The 21,097-nt window shown below is 40.6% G+C and overlaps 1 protein-coding gene across 3 annotated transcripts in view; it reads left to right on the top strand.

Moving 5' to 3' along the window:
* The window catches only part of LOC112112348 (glypican-5-like), a 629,288-nt gene that overhangs the window by 225,412 nt on the left and 382,779 nt on the right, over positions 1–21,097 (top strand). For 2 of the 3 annotated variants that reach the window (XM_026649924.2, XM_026649926.2), the window contains 3 exons: positions 8,728–8,861; positions 17,143–17,202; positions 19,513–19,638. In XM_026649924.2, coding sequence (XP_026505709.1) covers positions 8,728–8,861; positions 17,143–17,202; positions 19,513–19,638 — 320 coding nt within the window. The remainder of the gene's footprint in view (positions 1–8,727; positions 8,862–17,142; positions 17,203–19,512; positions 19,639–21,097) is intronic. The other variant, XM_026649925.2, reaches the window with a different exon arrangement.

Here is a 21,097-nt window from a genome sequence, read left to right as displayed (position 1 = left end):
AAAGACAGGAAACAAAGGGTAGGAATAAATGGTAAATTTTCAGAATGGAGAGGGGTAACTAGTTGTGTTCCCCAAGGGTCAGTGCTAGAACCAATCCTATTCAACTTATTCATAAATGATCTGGGGAAAGGGGTAAACAGTAAGGTGGCAAAGTTTGCAGATGATACTAAACTGCTCAAGATAGTTAAGACCAAAGCAGACTGCGAAGAACTTCAAAAAGGTCTCACAAAACTAAGTGATTGGGCAACAAAATGGCAAATGAAATTTAATGTGGATAAATGTAAAGTAATGCACATTGGAAAAAATAACCCCAACTATACATACAATATGATGGGGGCTAATTTAACTACAACTAATCAGGAAAGAGATCTTGGAGACATCATGGATAGTTCTCTGAAGACGTCCATGCAGTGTGCGGCGGCAGTAAAAAAAAAGCAAACAGGATATTAGGAATCAGTAAAAAAAGGGATAGAAAATAAGACGGAGAATATCTTATTGCCCTTATATAAATCCATGGTACGGCCACATCTTGAATACTTCATACAGATGTGGTCTCCTCATCTCAAAAAAGATATACTGGCATTAGAAAAAGTTCAGAAAAGGGCAACTAAAATGATTAGGGATTTGGAACGGATCCCATATGAGGAGAGATTAAAGAGGCTAGGACTTTTCAGCTTGGAAAAGAGGAGACAAAGGGGGGATATGATAGAGGTATATAAAATCATGAGTGGTGTGGAGAAAGTGAATAAGGAAAAGTTATTTTCTTGTTCCCATAATATAAGAACTAGGGGCCACCAAATGAAATTATTGGGGAGCAGGTTTAAAACAAATAAAAGTAAGTTCTTCTTCACACAGCGTACAGTCAACCTGTGGAACTCATTTCCTGAGGAGGTTATGAAGGCTAGGACTATAACAGGGTTTAAAACTAGATAAATTCATGGAGGTTAAGTCCACTAATAGCTATTAGCCAGGATGGGTAAGGAATGGTGTCCCTAGCCTCTGTTTGTCAGAGGGTGGAGATGGATGGCAGGAGAGAGATCACTTGATCATTACCTGTTAGGTTCATTCCCTCTGGGGCACCTGGCATTGGTCACTGTTGGTAGACAGGATACTGGGCTGGATGGACCTTTGGTCTGACCCAGTATGGCCCTCTTATGTTCTTATGTAGAAAGGACTGTTTCAAGAGCATAATTGTCTCTTTTGTCTTGATTTCCCCCATCTGTTTATTGTATCCACCAGTAATTTCTTCTCTTAAAATTAGATTGTAAACTCTTCAGTGGAGGGAGTTTGTTGTTTGCTTGTACAGCACCTAGCGCAATGGGGCCCTGATCCCTGACTGCAGCCTCTAGACACTACCACAATGCAAATAATTAATAATTAAAATAATCCCACAGTTAACTTATACATTAACAGCCAAATTCTCCCCTGTAAAATCTATAGATATGCTTTTTTTTTTCAAAATGGACTGATTGTTTTTAATGGCTTGTTTATAATGGATCAAATTTAAAGGGCACATTTGCTCTGTTGAATTTTAAATGTCTGCTTCTGTGCTGTTTAAATCTTTGCAAAATACAAAAAAAACTAGATAATAGGGAAAAAGTAGTTTTCATTTTTACTTCAATTTTTTTCCACAGTGAAACTCGGGATGAAAAATGTTAAGAACTTTGTTACAGTTGTTACTATTATGTATTTCTATTACAATAGCACCCATAGGCCCCAACAGAGGTTTTGCAAGGCATTGCACCGACACATAGTAAGAGGCTGTCTCTGCCCCAAAGAGTTTACACGCTAAATAAACAAGGCAGAGAGATTGACGTGCCCAAGGTCACATATTTGGTCAGTAACACAGGTGGGAATGGAACCCAGATCTTCTGACTCCCAACCCATTGCCATAGCTACAGGACTCTGCTGCTTCCTGAGAGATATAATAATAACAATTACGTTATTACCTCCAGATCAGCAGTTACCCTTCAGGGGAGCTGGCAGTTCCTTTACTGAATGAGCTTTTGTTATAGAAGTGCAGTCATTTAATTTAATTTAATTAATTTCCTCATACAAACTGTGGATTAAATCTTGTTCCCATAGAGGTAAATGACCATATTGCATAGGAATATAGGAATTGCCATAATTGATCAGACCTGTGATCCATCTAGTCCAATATCCTAGTGGCCAGTACCAGATGTTACAAAAAAATTGCAAGAAATTCTATAGTGGACTATTATTGAATAATTTGCCAGAGGGGGAAGTTGCTTCTGCTGGCTTATGCCTTGGAGCATATTGGTTTGTATCCCTTATTTTAAAAAAAATCCTATCTAATATAACAGCAGATGTTCTCATAATCCATATAAATGTATAATGCTTTTTAGTACTAAACTCTTGACCTCAGTGCTATCTAGTGGCAATGAGTTCACAATTAATTTATGCATTTAGTTACGACATGTCACCGCTCCCCTGTGCCTCAGTTTTGCCATCTGTAAAATGGGGATAATGATACCAACCTCCTTTGTAGAGTGCTTTGAGATTTACTTATGAAAAACATACCAATAATTTATATAAACCATTGTAATTTTCAATATTATTTTCTATTCTATTCCTTATCCACCCTACATTTTGTTTGCTTTTTAATTTTTTTGTATCTCTCCTCCACATTGAGTGGTGGTTTTCATTAGCTGATCTGTCCACAATGTCCTGTTCCTGAGAAGTCATAATGAGTAAGGACTTGCAGGATTTGGCTGTAGCTTACCTAACGTCAAAATTGATCTCACACATCTCTTTTGAAGGGAGAATAATATTTTAACCTGCAATTCAGCTAAAGCTGAATGTCTTTATGAATTGTTAGCACATGGGGGGTGGGGCACTCCCTGTTGTTTCTGAGACAAGTTTAGGATTCTGTGTCAGGCACCATCGGAGTAGCAGAGAGATAGATGGATATAGTGATTGGGTGTGGGCAAGACATGCAAGGCAAGGTTTAGGTGGAAAAAAAACAGCTGAATGGTCTTGAGCCAATCAATGACCTCTGAGTCAGCTTGGGAAGACCTCTGGGGAGCCCAGCATGAAAAGAGTAACTCTACCCTTATCACCATGTGACCATACTAGTCAAAACTGTGCTCTTGTTTACACCTGGGCAACCCCCTGGAAGTCACTGGGATTGTGAAGTTTGTCAGGGCAGATGTTGGACTTGATTTCACTGGGGCTGCGTGGCTATAGCTAAAGGCAGAAAGCTGTTTGAAGGAACACAGGGGCTTTAATAGTAACTCCAGTACTAACCACATGAAAATCTCGTATTTTAAAATTTCAAAGCTTCCCTCTGTGGAATCAGAGAACATTGTGTTCTGAAATGGGAAAGGTCTCCCGATTTAGGGAAATAATATTCCCTCCAAGTCTAGAAGGGCATGACATTTTCTCCTTGTTTGATTATATTTATTAAGTATATTAAATATGACCTAATTTTTTAAGGTTGCTCAAGCTGAGAGAGTTCAAAGGATTTTGAATGACATTTTTTCAATTTATTTTTGTTAAGCCTTTGCAATAATTGTAAATAATCACTCTTATAAAGGACAAATGGCAGCGGTCAAGTAATCCTTCATGTACATGAGTATATGTTTCTGTGCTAAGGAAATCCACAAAAGAAAATGCAAGAGAGACAGTTAGATCAAAACTTAGCTAATATTTATCAGAGAAACTAGGATTTAACAGTCCTTGCCGTTTAAAGCAAAAAGCCCAAGAAAAATATATGGCATCATAAAAGGTTATTGATATTCAGGTGGCAACAACTTATCAGGAATACCAGCTTCTCAATGTAGTTCTTCACCTTTACAAAATAGGGTTCAGTTTTTATTTTTATTATTATTAAAATGAGACAATAGGAAGGGCTTAGCACTATCATAGGTGACAAAGAGACGTAACTTTTCGTCTATTAGTAACTGAAGTTTGGCAGACTTAATGCCGAGGTCTGGAAATTTAAAGAAGTAAATTTTGAAAGACTAGGTTGTTAATAGTCTGTGTTGACTATGAGATTATTTTAGAAATATCTGAGGTAACTGAAAAATTAGTTGTGCAAAATCCCAAGCTTGCTTTATTCTCCAGCCTTACTGATGATTGGTTTTTATTGTAAGTGTTGCCAACTCTTGCGATTTTATCCCATCTCACAAAATTTGATGTTTTCTTTAAAGATCCTGCTCCTAGAGTCAGGTGATTAGTTGGTTGCTTTTTTTAAAGCATACAAACTCTCCCAACCCCCTCCATGTTTCTAGCCCTAATAGTGGAAGAGAAGATCTTGAAATTATGAAACCTAAAGTCTCAAAAACCAGAAAGCAAATATAAAGATTTTTTGTTTGGCTTAAAAATTAGATTCTAAAGCAATCTCATTATATTTTATAAATTGAGGTTGGCAATACTGTTGTATGTTGTGAAAGTGACACCAGAGAATTAAACTCTCAACTTTTTTAGCCTCTTTAACAGAAAAATCATCTCTAGCAATAAATTTCAGGTATTTTAAAACCTGAATATGTCTGTTTTTTAATGTTTTTCAATGTTTTAATTTTTTAATGTTTTTTTTTAATTTACACTCGTTATCTTTATCTAGTTAGAGTTTTAGTGTTGTTCTGAATGTGAACATCCTTAATCTTACTGTCAACCTCACTAGATTGTTTTTGTTTTATATGCCACATTTTTATTGGTTGATACATTTATTATTTTATACAAAAAATATGATTTTTGACTCCAAGGAGTCAAATTTAATTTATTTGAGAAACAACTCTATAAAAACTAGATGTTGACTGCAGAAAAATGTCTCATCCAATGGACATTAGATGTAGAAATTAAAGAATTAAAATCAGATTACTGGTCGGCTAATCCAAATGTTCCTAATACAGAGATGGCTAACAGGAATCATGGAAGGGCCTGGGGATAGAGTCAGGGATACTATAGGTCTAGTAGATAGGGCACTAAACAGAGACTGAAGACCAAGGTTCTCTTCTTGGTTCTGCAACTAACCTGCTGTGTGATTTTGAGCAAGCACTCACCTCTTGGTGCCTATTTCCTTTTGCCTATCTGATCTATTTAGGTGGCAAACTCTTCAGGGCAGTGGCTGTCTCCTACTCTATGTGTATTCAGTGCCTAGCACAATGGAGCCCGATCTCAGTTGAGGCCTCCAGGCACTACTGTTATACAAATAATAAATAATTATAATGTTCCTCATCTTGCTCGTCCCACTTGGATTCATGGTAAGAGCTGTGTAATATGCTGATTTATGTAACATTCTTCCCCTTCAGTGCCAGAGTGGTGATGAGGGAAAGAGAGAGAGAGAATAACCCCCTCGCCCCAACCAATAAACTATCAGTGAGATTTACCATCTCACTGCACAACCTATCAACTCATTAGTAGAGTTGCTCAAAATATTTCATGGGGAAGTTCTCCTGCCCAAAAGTACACTTTTGACAAAGCTGATTTTTTTTTTTTTATGTGATGATTTAAATTTTTTGCCAGAAAATTTTAAAAAAAAAAAAAAAGTCACAGATTTAAAAAGTCATTTTGATTTTTTGAAATAGAAATGTTTTAAGTAAAAACAAAGTGAATTATTTTGTTTTGTTTCTCGAAATGTCAATTCACAAACAAGGTCTTGTATGGGTTTGAAACTTCTCAGGGGCAAACCAAAACACCTCAAAGAAAGATTTGTTTTTTCCAACTGAAATTTCACAGGGGAAAGGTTTCAGTTTTCCATGAATTCTGCTCATTAGTTAAGAACTTCCTTAAAACTAATCCACAGTCAGAGACTTGATTTGGCAGGTCTAATTTTTAAAGGCAGTGGCTCCTAGCTCTTCTGATGTAGTGTAGTTAGAGAGGTGTTTGCAGTAGGAGATGTTGGAATTTTGCAGTGTGAGAGACCTGAGGTACAGAGCAAAGGATGCAAGAAACACTTTGCCAGAATGTGACTTAGCTGCTTTTACACCAATCTGCCCAGTCTCCTATAGGTTTCAATGGGATTTTTGGTTTATGCTTCCAATTATGTGGTTTTAATTTTTTGCTCTCTCAAAGGTTTGGAAGAGACTGAAATAAAATATTTCATTCACAAAGCTCTGCCTTGAGCATATTTAAAGCTATGCCCCACATGCGGTGAGGCCAAAGCATATGCCACTGCTGAGCCAGGTGCATGGCTCCACCTCCCGCTGCCATGTGAAATGTTAGGATTAATCCAATGCATTTAAATCAGATTGCCGTAATACAGATTCACTGCAGTACGTTACATTGGAACAGGCAGTAACTTGTATTCCTAACACTGTTGGTCAGCATCTTGCATGTGGCCTCCCAAGTGTTCATTTTCAATATTTTCAGTGTGCCTACTTCTCAATTGAAAGTGTCCCTTCGGCTTACGTAGCAGTAACTTTCCTGGAGTGAGCAAACGGAGGTGGATTTATCTGTTCTGCACCTGTGCTGAGGAGAGAGAGACATAGCTCACTGGGATGAAGAGATGAAAGAGAGAATATTTGAAGTCATCCATGTTCAGGAATGCTCAGCAGGTGGCAGAAAGACAGACATGGCTCAGTAGGGTTTTTATAAGGGCAGCAGAATGCACAGTACAGCAAGAATTAATGGCATAAGCAAGGAGACAGAGGCAGTGGCCCCCAATACCAAATTAAATCTTATGCTGGATGATGGATTTTTCTGTATTGCTTTTCATGTATTTTTAAAGTTTTTAATGTAGAAATAAATAAATAAATATTGAAAGATGCTAATTTTCACTTTATAAAGTGAGGGCTGTTGCCCTATTATTACTAGTTATCTGTACTACGGTATTGAGGTATATTAGTGTGATAACATGTAGGCGCAGTACTTGGACCCCAGTACACAAGGAGTTAACACCAACTTCACTTTCCCTTCCCCTTGGAAAATCCTCCTGGGAAGGGCTGCTGGAAAAAGAGCAGAGGTGAATGTTTATGGGTCGGCCTGGGAACTGAGTGATTCCCCAAGGTTATTTTGCTTATGGAAACGTGCACTGATTTTTATCGACAGAGATTTGCTCCTGCTGATTCCTACTTGTTTAGTCCTGCTGTGATACCCGCAGCATACAATGGTGTTGTGTTTACAGCATATACACAGAGAAGTTAGTTAAAAAACAGAAATATTCTTGCTGGAAGGCTACAATGTAACACTGCTTTTTTTCCTTAGAAATCAGAACAATAATGCACAAGAACCCCCAAAGAGTGGGAGAAAACAGGCTGCTCCCTAAGGCAGAGAGAAACAACTCACCCCACCTTCCTTTAATTGGCTCTCTTCAGACTGACTCTGCTTGTATGCACCACACTTTGCAAGCAGGACTAGTATCTGCCCCTGCTTCCCCTTCCACACTCTTAAAGTGATAGCTTCCAATTCCAACACAGTCTTCCTTCCTGGAAGAAGCTAGTTTACAATAAGCAGTTTAATTTGGGTCAAATTCAGATGTTGGCTATTTTAATTAGGAGGGAATAATCTAGGGATAAAAAAATATATGCAGACTAAAACTTTGAAACTCGAGTGCCCAATAGAGCCTAGGCACTGAACTGAGAACCTGTGGCAGCTGTGAGGGCTCACTAAAAGTCAGGCTGCCTTTACTTAAGTCTCTAAATGTGGATTTAGGTGTCTAACTTTAGGTAGCCAAATTTGGAAATTTGTCCATAAATCCCAGACAAACCTTAGTTAAGACTGAGTTACTATTGGAAATATCACCCTTAAAAATTATGTTAAGAGAACACTGTGCAGCAGTTAAAAGAAACAAAATGTTTAAAAGTCAGGAAATTCATTGAAGATTCATTACCATCCTTAACTCTGACTCCTGTATCTCACCCTATGCCAGTTGCATTTTCTTTGTGGGCCACAGGCATCGCTACACCCACCTACTTTCTGTGTCTTGACTGTAAACAACACCCGTGTATGGGCTAGAGGCTCAATCCTCCCCCAGTTCAACCAGCAGTTCTGAACACAGACACCAATACACTTCTTACTATCTCATACAGGCCAGACGCACAACCCTCCCTCCACCCATTCTTCTGCTACAGACTAGAGCCTACATAATTTTGCACCTTACGTTTTAAAGCCCAGTAAGGTCTGAAGACCCCAATTTTACCCCATCCACCCTCCTGATACAGGCTAGAAAAGCTTCTGTAACTAGCCTATTCACCCTCCAAATAGGCGTCTGAGCCTCCAGATAAAGGCCAGAGATCCACCTTACTCCATATACCCTATACCTACTGGCCAGATTGCCAGGTAAACACAAGTGGGTGTGGAAATACTTTCTTCAGCCCCGGTCCTTTGGAAAGGCCCTACACCAATGTGTAGTTCCTGCTAGGCAGCTTCCTTATGCCCGCTGTCCATACACATTGCACTTCAGGTTGGTCACCAAGTAAAGTGAAATTGTGACGTGGGAAGAGGGGATTGAGGCTCACTCTTGGGGTCCATCTCCAGGTGTGACACAGTTGGGACACTGCATGATGTCCTAATAGCTGGTAAATTGTTGGTAGCAATCATCTATGCCATGCCTGTTGACATTAACACTCTAGTGCAGGGGTTTGATCCCAAGAAAGCAAGGATCCATCCTTACTCTGCCCCGGACAGCCTCTTGTGGTGTGGTGCAGAGATTCCCTCATACACCACGTCAGCCAAAAGGGACAAACTTGCTTCTGTGCTATTTATAATCTTCTTTTTACTTCAAACAACCGAATTACATTTGTTTTTTCCCCTTCTTTGTTACAGGTTGACAAAGTGTGTGGCCAGCCCCAAGAAAGAGAAGCAAAACCTTCACCAGATAATATAGTGCAAGCAAAGGACGCGTCTGAAATGCAGGCTCTCACGATGGCTCACTCTGCTAATCTAAACAATAAAAGGAGGTAACCCTATGTGAAACATATCTCTAAATGCATTGAAATAAACCTTATTCCTCATAGTTTGCACTAACTGTTTCTCATGCAGGAGTGTTTAAACCCAATTATGTCCTCTGATATCCACCCACAACAGCCCTAGGCTTTCCTCAGAGGCGGTGCTAGTCCATTGGGGGCCCTAAACAGGAATCTTTTTGGGGCTCCCCCCCACAACACATAATAAAAAGCAAATAAGGGGCCCACTTGAGCTGCTCGGGGGCCTAAGCAATTGCTTAGTCTGCTTAGGCCTAGCGCTGGCTCTAGCTTTGCTGGTAGTTGCGTAGATATATTTGAGGGAATAATTGGTCCTTGTAGTGCTTTCCAGTTGAAGCCTGACAGTATTTCTTGCAGGCCAGTCCTGATGTCATTACTCAGTATTGACTCAGTTTTTAATTTGGCAAACTCTTACTGTAAACAATGGGAGCTTTGCCAGAGTAAAAACTGGGTGACTTCAGCACATTACCCTATAGGAGTCTGTTTGCTCCAGGTCTTTAAGGACTATTGATATTGGGATGGATCATCCATGGGATGGGATGGGGCTGGGGCTGGGGGAGGGGGGAAGGGATGGGAGAGGGAGGGAATTTCCATGATGCAGAGTTATTCCCCTATTCTGTAGTGGAGGAAAGAATTTGGCATACCCATTCCTCTCTCAGTGGATTAGGCAGTGGGCTTCTGGTGAATTTTCAGGGATTAGAGCAAGGCCAGGTCCATCTGCACATAGGCCCTGTGCCTCCACATTGGCTCCAGCCTTCCAGCCACCTGTCAGTGCAGCTACAAAGGAGCTGTGCTACCAAGGTGTCCCTCTGCCATGGTTCTCCTGTGCCTAAATTACGTGGTGAGGAGAGGGAATTTTGTGATGTGCATCCTCTCTGGCCCCTCCTGGCCTATGCACTCCTGCCCGCAAGTTGCCTGGTCTTCACCCCCTCCTCCACATGGACCTTAGATTAGGGTTTGGGTGGGGAAGGAGGATGTGCCACCGAAGGGGGCGCGTCTCTCTGTGGAGTGTCTCTTCCATGTGTGGCTTAGGGAAGCTGATCCTACCTAGGGTACGTTTAAGTGAATTTCATTGTCAGTTTACAATAGAATTCCAATTGCTTATTACTGGCTAAGTTAAATCCTGCTACATCAGTATAAATCCGGAATAACTTCGCTGAAGTTAGTGGCGATGGCTCTGGATTTACACTGGTGTGACCGAGAGCAGAATTTGGCTTTATTCCACCTGGGTGCTTGCATAGATGAGTTCAGGCTGTAAGATTTTCACCCACATCTATTTTGATTCTTGTCCAATCCTACATGCATTCTGAAAACCAAATACACTGTTGTTGTTGTTTTGTTTTTTAAAGTTGTGACCACAGTGTACTTATCTATCACATTCTTCTGCAGTTTGCAACCAAAGCACAACAATTTGTGCTGGTGTTAATAGATTTTCATTGTACAACCTGCATGAGATATAAAAAGGCAAGCAGCATGGCTGGTAAAAAGTAAATTAGATTTTAAAATTTCAGTGGTAATAATCTGAAGTATAAACTGAAATACAGCTAACAGAATTTGTTTTTTAAATGTACGGGTCCGGTTCTGTCCCCAGTGAGATCTATCTCACTATCTTCACTCAGAATTGCATTTTAGCAGAATTGGCCTATGAGCCAGATCCTGAGCTGGTGTAAATGAGCAATGGAGTCACACCAATTTATACATCTGAGGATCTGGCCTGGGACTTTTAATTAACCAGAGAGCAGCTTTTTGATGTTTATTACTATAGATACCAAAGAAAATATAATAAAACTAATATGCCACTAATTATAAAATGTTGCCAAAAGCTGGTGTATGCATCATAACATCAACTGAGCAGAGCACATCCTTACATTTCACTGGTTAGTGTGATGTTGTATGGAAATGTTGTGAGAAAGGTGTGATGAAGAACCATCATACTAGGAGTTAATGTGTGAGCTGGTGTTGGTAAATATGTGGGGGATGGACTTATCTTTCTAAGACCTGTGGGAAAACGGGTTGCGTAAAATTTGTGCTTTGCTTTTGGAAATAACTGGAGAGCTATAAATATCAAGAAATATACAGTGATGGACTTACTATTCTTCATATGTCATTTAATCGCATATGTTATCAATAAAAAGCAATTTTAGCTAATATAAAATTTTATAACTGATATATGAAATCCTAAGTGCAGTGAGTTGTTAAAATATATTTAGACAGGCGGATATCTTAACTAGATTATGGAATTAATTAATTATAATACTATGTGGTGCCATGACTTCTGGGAATTTAGAATACAAGGAGCAAGATTTTCAGTTGTGTATTTAGGTACTAACTTGGTCCTCATAGCAGACCACAGTAACTAGTGGATTTTATCAAGACCCTGGGAGGTAGAGAAGTATTAGTCCCACTTTACAGAAAGGAATCTGAAGAACTGGGGAGATATAGTGATTCGCTGAGCCAGGAATACGATCCAGGTCTCCCGAGTCCCAGTCTATTGCTCAGCAAACGAGACTATCCTTCCTACTCATCCTGAATTCAATGGAGATACACCAGTGTACATCAGCTGTAGATCAGGCCCATAACCTTTTGCAGAATGATCCCGAGTTCAAAGAGAAGAATTAGTGTAGTTTACCACGTTTCTCTTCCCAACACACTGAGGGAACCACAGTGATCTCTGGTACAGCTCCTAATCAGACAGCCTGTATTTAAAAAAAATAGAGAGAGTGAGTGTCTAGCAGTTGTTTGCCTAGCCCACTATTCTGTAGTAAGCTCCACATGGGCACAGGGCTCTATCTACGCAGAGCCATATACAGAATCATGATTTTCAAAAGATGCTGCACCGCACACTCACTTCAGAGGGAGTTGAGTGTGTTCAGCACCTTTGAAAATCAGGCCATAAAATGATGAATGACTAGAGGATTGAGTGAACCTTTTTCCCGCTCTGTTCCTCTGAGACAGTTACTTATCAGCCTAGCTGCTCTGCCTTTCCATTCTCGTTCTGATAGGATCTGGTTGGGAGCAGGACCTTCTCAGTTCAACGTTCCTTTTCCTGGAACTCCCAGGCCTCGGGTGCTGTCCGCTCCTTGCTGCTTTATGATCCCTGAACGGGCCCTCTTGTGTGCCAGTGAAATACCTTGCTACGCTGTTCAAAGAATCTGTGACCATTTAAATTTAAGTTCCCTTTCCCCAGCTCTGGATATTTCCCCCTTCTTTCCCCATAAACTTCTCTTTTGTTTTTGTGTGCCCCATCTTCTTGTGTTTGTTCGGGGAGTGACTCTCTCTGCTTTGTTCTGTCTCTAGCTCCTCCTTTCTCATGCTCTACAGAGCTAGAAGCAGAACAGTGAGTTACCCAGCTCATCAGCCGTGACAGGTTGCTTATTGGTTGTCCCCATAACTTGTTCTTGTTGAGAGAAGAGGGTCAGTGGGTCAGTCTGCGCTGCTGTGGCTCTCTTAATGCAAACACATGCTGTTCCATGATTCTTCTCTCTCTCCACCCCAGCCCAGAGCCTGTTCCTGCTCTCTCCCTCCCACAGGGACCAATTCTGTGTAGCCTGTAACCTGCACACATCCTCTGTACTGATTCTTTTGCTTTAAATCCCACCACGACCTAAGCCTCAGCAGGCAGATGCACCCACAGCCTCTTCCTCTTCCTTGGGATTTCCCTATGACCAGTAAAGCAAACTACATTACATCAGATACCACAGTATGAGACCTCTGGCTAAACAGTACCTTTTAACAGGGGTCATACAACTTACACTACGTCAAGGTGAAAATAGCAAGTTTTATTGATACGGGTTTGACTTAGTGGTCCAAAGAGAGGTTTTCCAATAGAGTATCTACTGAAACTGCTTCAGATGCATGGAAAGTTCTGAAGACAAATATGTACAGTGTGGCAATCAAGAGCTTTGGAAAGAATACTAAGTCAACTGGTTCGTAGACCATTTGGAGATACTGTTGAGAGGAAAAGATCTGCCCTGATCACCTACAAGTCTACTCCTACTACTGATTCGCACAACAACCTAAAAGAAGCTCGTAAGGTTGTTCAAATAGTTTCCAGGAGGTGTGCTCAAGAATTTTGGCTGGGTCTCTGTGACAGCATCCAACAGGCGGCTGACGCAGGTGACAGTAGATGGTTATATGAGGGCATTAGATAGGCCATTAGTCCGATAAAGAACAAGACAGCTCCGCTTTAAGATCTGGATGGCAATATCATAGCTGATAAAGGGAAGCAACTGGAGAGGTGGATTGAGCATTATGGAATGATATACTCAAGGGAGTCTGTAGCAGACCACCGTGTGTTAGCGGCATTGCCTGAGTTTGAAGTTATGACTTTGCTGGATGCCAAACATACTCTAGAGGAACTTTGAATAAAGCATCAAAAAGATTCCCAACCACAAAGCTTCAGGATCTGACTGTTTACCTGCTGAAATCTATAAATGTGCAAACAAAGACTTGCTGCAAAGATTGCACAAGGTACTGCTACTCGATTGGAAGGAAGAAACTGTTCTGCAAGATTTTAAGGGTGCTCGTTTCATCCAACTCTATAAAATTTAAGGAGCCAGAAGTGATTGTAATAACCACAGAAGTATATCTCTTCTTAACATTGTGGGGAAAATCTTAAGCCGTATTCTTTTACCTAGACTTCAAACTTTAGCTGAGAGAATCTCTCCTGAGAGCCAGTGTGACTTCAGTTTGGGAAGGTCCACCATAGACATGGTCTTCTCTGTAAGACAACTGCAAGAAAAGTGCAGAGAGAAGCGTATTCCACTGTACATGGCTTTTATAGATTTAACAAAAGCCTTTAACATGGTTAGTTGGTCAGGGCTTTACAGTGTTCTGAAGAAGCTTACATAATGAAATCCTTACACAATGGCATGAAGGCAACTGTAATGTATGAAAACCAAAAGTCTGACTCGTTTAACATCAGTAATGGAATGAAGCAGGGTAGCATACAGGCTTCTACATTGTTTAATATTTACTTTTCTTTCCTGCTTCCACATGCATTCCGTGATGTTCAAGAGGGTGTCTATCTTAGCACCAGACATGATCGAGGTTGTTTAACATTGCAAGGTTCAGAGCTAAGATGAAGGTGAAGGAGATCATCATAAGGGACCTGTTTGCAGATGATGCCACCCTTGTGGCTCACAGTGTTTATGCCCTACAACATCTTATTACCAAGTTCTCTGAGTCATACAAAATCTTTGGGCTACCAATAAGCTTGAAGAAGGATATCATGCACCAAGGCTCTTCAGAACCAGTTCCAGATATCACCTTAGATGCTATTCATCTGGATGTTATTTACCAATTTTGCTACTTTGGCTCGACTGTTACCAGCAGTGTAGATCTTGATGCTGAGCTCACTAGTAGAATCAGCAAAGCATCCAAGAACTTTGATCTTTTGCAAGACAGAGCCTAGAACAATAATTGGATGATTGGAAAAGGAATGCAGAATGCTGCTCTGTTTGCTGGAGTCAGCTTGTAGATGGAGCAAGGCAGACTGGATCAAACTTTTGTGATGACCAGGGACAGAGGAGGAAAGAATCTGTTGCTTGGATTCAGATCATTGCTAGTGCATAGGTGTGCCCTACCTGTGGACTGGACTTTCACTCATGCATCGGACTCAGCAGTCATCAAAGAACTCATCAGCACATACACCATGCTCTGTAAAGAGCGACAGTGCCATTAATCTACTGAGGGATGCCAGTATACTGTAAAATAGAGTAGATGTTACTCAGTTAACTAATTCAAAATGCTGATACTCCATCCCTGATCTGGCAACCTACTCAAGTACATACTTAAGTTAAGCACAGGACTTCAGCAGGTGTCTAACTAGAAACATGTGCTTTAATCCCTTTGAGTGCAATGGGATTTAAAGATGTGTTTCGAGTTAAGCACATGTCTAAGTCCTATGCTGAATAGAGATGGACTGCTGAATTAAATCTTTAATCACATGCTCAGCTCTGGGGACTACTCATGTACTTAAAATTAAGCTCATGTTTTAAGTGCTCTCCTGATATAACATGTTTGTGTTTTGCTAAACTTTATCTCTCACTAAAATAGATTCCCTAATTCATCTGCATCTAAATTCAGTTCCTGCACCTTTTTTCTTAATTCTGCTAAATCTGTCTCCTTTGGGACAATGCACGATAACTGAAATTTGTACAAATACTGCATGGTCTTAGTAAATTTCTAACTCTGAATGTATTTACAACACTACAGCATGAAGAAGATTTATAGATTTAATTACCTTTTTTTTAATTGCACAACACTCTTCAGAGATTAACTGAAACTGGCAACATTGCTGTTGTAGTCATTTTTAACCTGGAGGTTACTGTAATGTATAGCAGGGATGTCAGGAAAAGTGAAGCTCCATGATGATGTAGGAATGCACACAGCATATATCTCAATCAGTAAATTGGGATTTTATTGCTGATTTCAGCACAAAACACTCTTCGGGCTTGGATCAGAACACTTGGCAAAGCCAAAATACCCTCCTTTAATATCTGTTCTGTAATATATTTTTCACTCCACTAAACACAAACTGGATACAGATCTACCTACAAATATAGAAATATATTCTGCTTAGCAAAGAAATAAAACACGGCATTTGGTCTCTGATTAGAGAAGGCAGCAGTTGAAATCTTACTATGTTAGGGTTTCATTGTTATTTTGTGACCTGGGGGTCTTTTATTCTTATTAAAATAATTAATTTTGAGTTTCTTAAGAAATGTATGAAATCAGTTCCACCTATTTGATTTGAATTAAATGTATCTGTTGGATCCAGCTGTAGGTGCTCGAATTTTATCAAAGAGGAAGTACAAAATACATTGTTAATGCCAACTGCAAATCAAATGGCTATGGAGAAGATTAAAACATTTCAGAGCAAGTGTTGGTAGTCTGACCCATGCACATAGTCCCCATTGGCCATTGTTGTTCCCCAGCATAAGGGCTGCTCTGTGTTTAGCTGGCCCTCTAGGAGCATCACCCCAGTGCAGGGGGGACCCTCTAGTGGCACAGCATGGAACTGGCGTAGCAGCACTCCCGTGCCACCATCCCTCCATGTGGTCAGAATGGGGGCATGGTGGGTTAACGAGGAAGTGGTCAGGGCATCTCCGCATGCTGACAATCCATGGGTGGTGTTATGGCTTTTCGGGGCCATTAGCAGCCTTAGTAATTTAGAGCAGCCTTCCTCTGCCATCTTATCCCCCAACACTCTGACTTCTTCTTTGTGCTGCTCAGTGCTGTTGAAAATATAGTCCATTTTCTTCAGTAAAGCATCACTAGGTATGTAAGGTGCACAATGGTCTGTGTTGCCTTTTACATGCATGTATAGCTCCCAACGAAGCCATTGCATTATGCAGAAGTATTGAGGGGAGATTAGCCATCCAGAGCCTGCTCTCACATTGACTACTCCTGATTTATTCTGATGTAAATGAGAGCGTAATCATGCTCCCCACCATACGTGAAATATTTAAGCCAAATATTTTTATACAGCTCAGGATGGCAGAACGACAAAACACATAGGTATGCTTGAATCTGGACTGCTAAAAGAGCCATTATCTTGTGGAAATGGGGGCTTTCCTAGAGTGATCTATTTGAGCTGTTTCCTCTGGTATGACCCTGTGATCTGGCTTTTCTACTTTGGAAGGTTCTTCTTATGCACATGAAGCGCTGTCTCATTCAATACTATCAGTTGTTGAGTCCCAGAACTGAACAGCACAAAAATCTGTACTTGCATAACCATGAAGAGATTAAACAAATTGCTCATTACCCTGAAAAACAGACTTTCCACTTGTACTCCCTTTTGTGTGGTGCACATTCAAAGCCATTTTTCCTATTGTTTTCTCATATACATGACAGCTGACCTGTATTTACAACTCATTCATTCTGTATATGGATATGGTAGATTTCAAGTCCATAGAATTTATTTTTAGCATGTTGTTGTATTTGCTGCATTTGTAATTGTAATTTTTGTTTGAAGCTATTTTAGGAAAAAGCTCTTCAACCACCAGCCTGTGATGTTTTTCAGTAATGCATTGACATATTTTTAATTGTAGTTATACTTTCGAAAATCTCATGATAGTTTTCCTCATTTGTTTTCTGAGATAATCCTATGCATGTGCTTGATGACCTTTTCTTTCAAATAATTTTTACTTTTTTCTTTGTTTCTCATTTCTTTCCCCCATTTGCCTGAATTCCTGCTTCTCCCCCCACCCCCAACCTCTTCTGATTGATGCTTATTCTCCCCGGCCTATTCCAGTTCTCTGCCTCTGAAAGCTTCAAAGAATGACAAATCCAGAAGTTTGAAAAAAATCTCTCGGTAAGAATGAAAACAAGGTGACATATTTTGTTGTCTCTTTGTGTAGATCATCCAAAATATAAGGCTCTTGGTTCCATTACCGACTCTGATCTAGGAAAGACAGACGTTTGAATACAGCTACTTTAGAAATCAATAATGGTTTATTATTGGAAAATACATTTTTCCTATTAAAATTTAAATAGTGTGCCTTTGTAAGAAATGAAAACAGTAGAAATCAACACACAATTTTACATTTGCTAAGATATTATTTTGAGACTTTGTATTTATGTATGTACATACATAACTGAAATCTTTCAAGAATACCAAAGGACTTTACAGCTTTGGGAAAACAGGGTAAGATGAACAGCACATTCTTAGAAGAGTGCACTTTGAGAGAACAGTGTGTTTGGTAGACTGACCAGCCTTAAAGCTAGGCATCTCTGCAACCTTCATAGAATGGATAGCCCTTAAGGTGATCCCATGGGGGCAGGTAGTGATGTATAAGTCATAGGTTTACTACTTAATTAATTACTGCACCAAGCAGAGAGAAAATTTGGGAGGGGGAGGAAAGAGAGAGGCAATGGTGCTCATTCCATGCTTGTGAACCCAGAGTGACTGCACAGTTCTGCTAAAATGACATGAATAGGGTCAATTCACACCTTCTTTAGGATCAAATAATGGCCCTCATGTTAAAACAACAACAGCTGTGTCCACACTAGGATTTAACCATGTGTTAATTACCACATAGTAGCTAAAACTTGGTGGTAAAACCCCTTATTACCTAATGAAAACAAGGCCTAAGAAGGACTAGAGGAAAAGGAATCCATCCTCCAAACCCATGGTTTGGCAGGAGTGGGTGTCTAGTGGCTCTGCTGTGTTTGCTACATCCTGGGGAGATGAGTATTGCTAAGGTCCCCCTTTGTCCCCAACATAGTAACAAATACGTTGACAACTCCCCTGCAGCACTCCCCACCATATCACCAAACCCCTCCTCCATGGACTGTCTCCCTATACAGCCTGCCCCCTGGAAGCAATTGAACCAGAATGGTTCCATTGCCTTTCCATACTGCAGTGTTGATGGCATGGGAGAGCAGGAATAGCAACAACTGACGTTTAGAGCTCTAGTTTCAGTCTTTGCTTCATGTCCAGAATAGTATCTTCATAGCACCAAGGCTTAGGACTAGTCTACTCTGGCAACGCTAAAGTGCTTCCGTGGCAGTGCTTTAACGTGCCTTGTGTGGTCACCAAAAAAAACCACGCCCAAGAGAGGTGTAGTTCCTGGTGCTGGGAGTGAGGCTCCCAGTGCTGGGGCACTGTTTACCTTGGCGCTTTACAGCGCTGCAATTTGCTATGCTCAGGAGGGTGTTTTTTCACCCCCCTGAGCGAGAAAGTTGCAGCGCTGTTTATTGCCAGTGTAGACAAGCCCTTAGACATCATGGGTACCAGTTAGGAGTACCTAAGGCTACAGAAATACTCCCCATAATCTCACTCCTTGGTATTCTAAATACAGAGAAGTACTCTGGTATCTGAGGTAAAACTGTGGTCATGTTGGTAAATATTTATTTTATATGGTCACCTCAGTAAGACATGTGTAATCATGTATTAGGACATCAGCTGGTTGTCCCTGGGAAGGAATTTTTCCTTCCATGCAACATCAGACAGCAGGCTATTTGCACTGTCCAGACTTTTTGTTTTTCCTCCAAAACATGAAGCACAGGCCATTACGGGCAGGGTGCCAGACTTGATGAGAGGGCGCATCCTATTTAAGACAAACCTGACATGGATGGCGATGGTGGAGTGGTGCTAATCCCCTCACAACTCAAGGAGGTTGGCTTTTCTACACTCGAATTGTATGCTTAAGTCACCTAATGGAGGATTTCATGGTTGGTTATAGGTAGCCTTTTCCATCCAGTAATAGCACTGACAGCATCTTAATTAATCTCCCCCTGGCTTGGGGGGAAGGTAAAAATATTGACTTTTAGTTATAGACAGAACACAACCATTTAACAGTAGACCCCCCCCCAATAATGTTTTCTTTGTTGATACAAAAGTTTTAAATGAAGAATTTTTCAATCCGTGTGGGATGCACTAATGCTGTTTGTTAACACTACCTTTTAAACACAATTTAATCTATTAATGCTGTGGTAAATAGGGACGGAGGATACATCAACAACAGGAATACACTTTAAGCAAGAGCAAATTAATTTTGCTAGATTTTTTCTTTTTGAAAGGGATGTAGACTTTTAATTTTACAGAACCATGAACCAAAGATTTAACTTACCCCAGGAATTCACCGCTCTGCTGTTAATTTCTTCTCTTCCTAATTTGTAGAGAGTTCATCAACTACATGAAACGATCCCGAACCTTTTATGCCTCTATAGCAGAAAGGCTGTGCGATGGGGACCTGGTGATGCGGGACAGCTCGACTTGCTGGAATGGAGAGGATGTTGTGGAAAGGTAATTGAGAGTCAAATTTTGTACTGAAGATGGACATATTTGGCTACACAAAACTGGCTTTCCAGATTCTCCTGGTGCTTTAAAAAGTGTTGTATTAGATATGACATTTCAAGACAATGCATCATATTACTTTATATACTATAAACAGTTTAATGACCTTCATGATCCTTAAATATCTGATCATTTTTAAACACATGAGATCACGCTAATGGGGTCTTCAAGTAGTGTTGTATAATCTCTATGGGGAAAAAAAGCATTTTGAATTATTATGAATTATACAGTGAACTGAAACATTTTCCAAAGAAGACTGAGTAACACTAATTTTGGGCCCACTTTTCACACACTGAAGCCCTACAGTAATTTGCTGACCCAGTCGCAGATCCTCCTTGCTGGGAGAATAAGGGTCATGCTTTTAACGGTAAGATGGGGACACTCTAGGTCCAGAAATACCAGATCATGCTGTTTTGATCTTTTTTCAACCTGCATACCAGTAAAGTTTTTCAGTGAGGCTAAGTTGGTTGCTTTGAGTTTTGAAAGTAAGAAGAAAGAAGGAAATGGAGCAGCTGTGTTATGTAGGTCATTCTGAGTGTGTAGACTCCTTTGTTTTATAAGCAAAATGGGAGGGCAAAGAGCATGTACCACAATTGTTAATTAGACTCCTAAAGTATGTCTACATGGCAATAAAACACCCAGAACTGGCTCAGCTCAGGTGTCTCAGACTCACAGGGCTCAGGCTGCAGGGCTGTAAAATTGCAGTGTAAACATTCAGGCTTGGGGTGGAGCCTGAGTTCTGAGACCCTCTGCCCTCATAGTATCCCAGGGTTCCAGAACGTCTACACCACCGTTTTATAGCCCCACAGCCCGAGCCCCACGAGCCTTAGTCCACTGACATGGGCCAGCTGTTGGTGTTTCATTGCAGTGTAGACATACCCCTAGGGTTTAATGAAGTTGATAGGGTAGGAATGGAACTTTCAGTTGGATGCTCTATTTCTCACCTTGGATCCTTTCATACCCAATCTGTCCCCTTCTGGTGACTAAGTATGTGCTGGTTTGACCTCTTAAATACTATGGCCCCTTGAGTTTGTGTAAAACAAAACAAAACAAAAAAGCCTTGTCAGCAGACAACAATATTCATTTCCTAGGCACAATAATTGCTGAAGTCTGCACTGGCTTCTAGGAAATGTTGGATCCAAGACTTTTGTTCACACTACAGAGAGGACATGAACACTTTTAGAGCTAATGAGGGTCCAGATGGAGGCCCCAACCCTGCAATATGTTGCGCCTAGTCAGATTGAAGCAGTTAGTGTTAATTGGAGCTTCCAGGGAATGCAGAGGGAAGAGCAGCTGCTTCATCACCCATGAAGAGAGTGAAGTGTCTGGCCCTCTTTGTGCTTGGCTAGTGCTACTGGTCAGTGTGTGTGTGTGTGTGTGTGTGTGTGTGTGTGTGTGTGTGTGTGTG

This window comes from Terrapene carolina, unplaced genomic scaffold, assembly GCF_002925995.2.
Source record: "Terrapene carolina triunguis isolate 2854851 unplaced genomic scaffold, T_m_triunguis-2.0 Scaffold88, whole genome shotgun sequence".
Classification (NCBI taxonomy): domain Eukaryota; kingdom Metazoa; phylum Chordata; order Testudines; family Emydidae; genus Terrapene; species Terrapene triunguis.
Note: the sequence above shows the minus strand (reverse complement) of the source record. Positions and strands in the feature narration are given on the sequence as shown.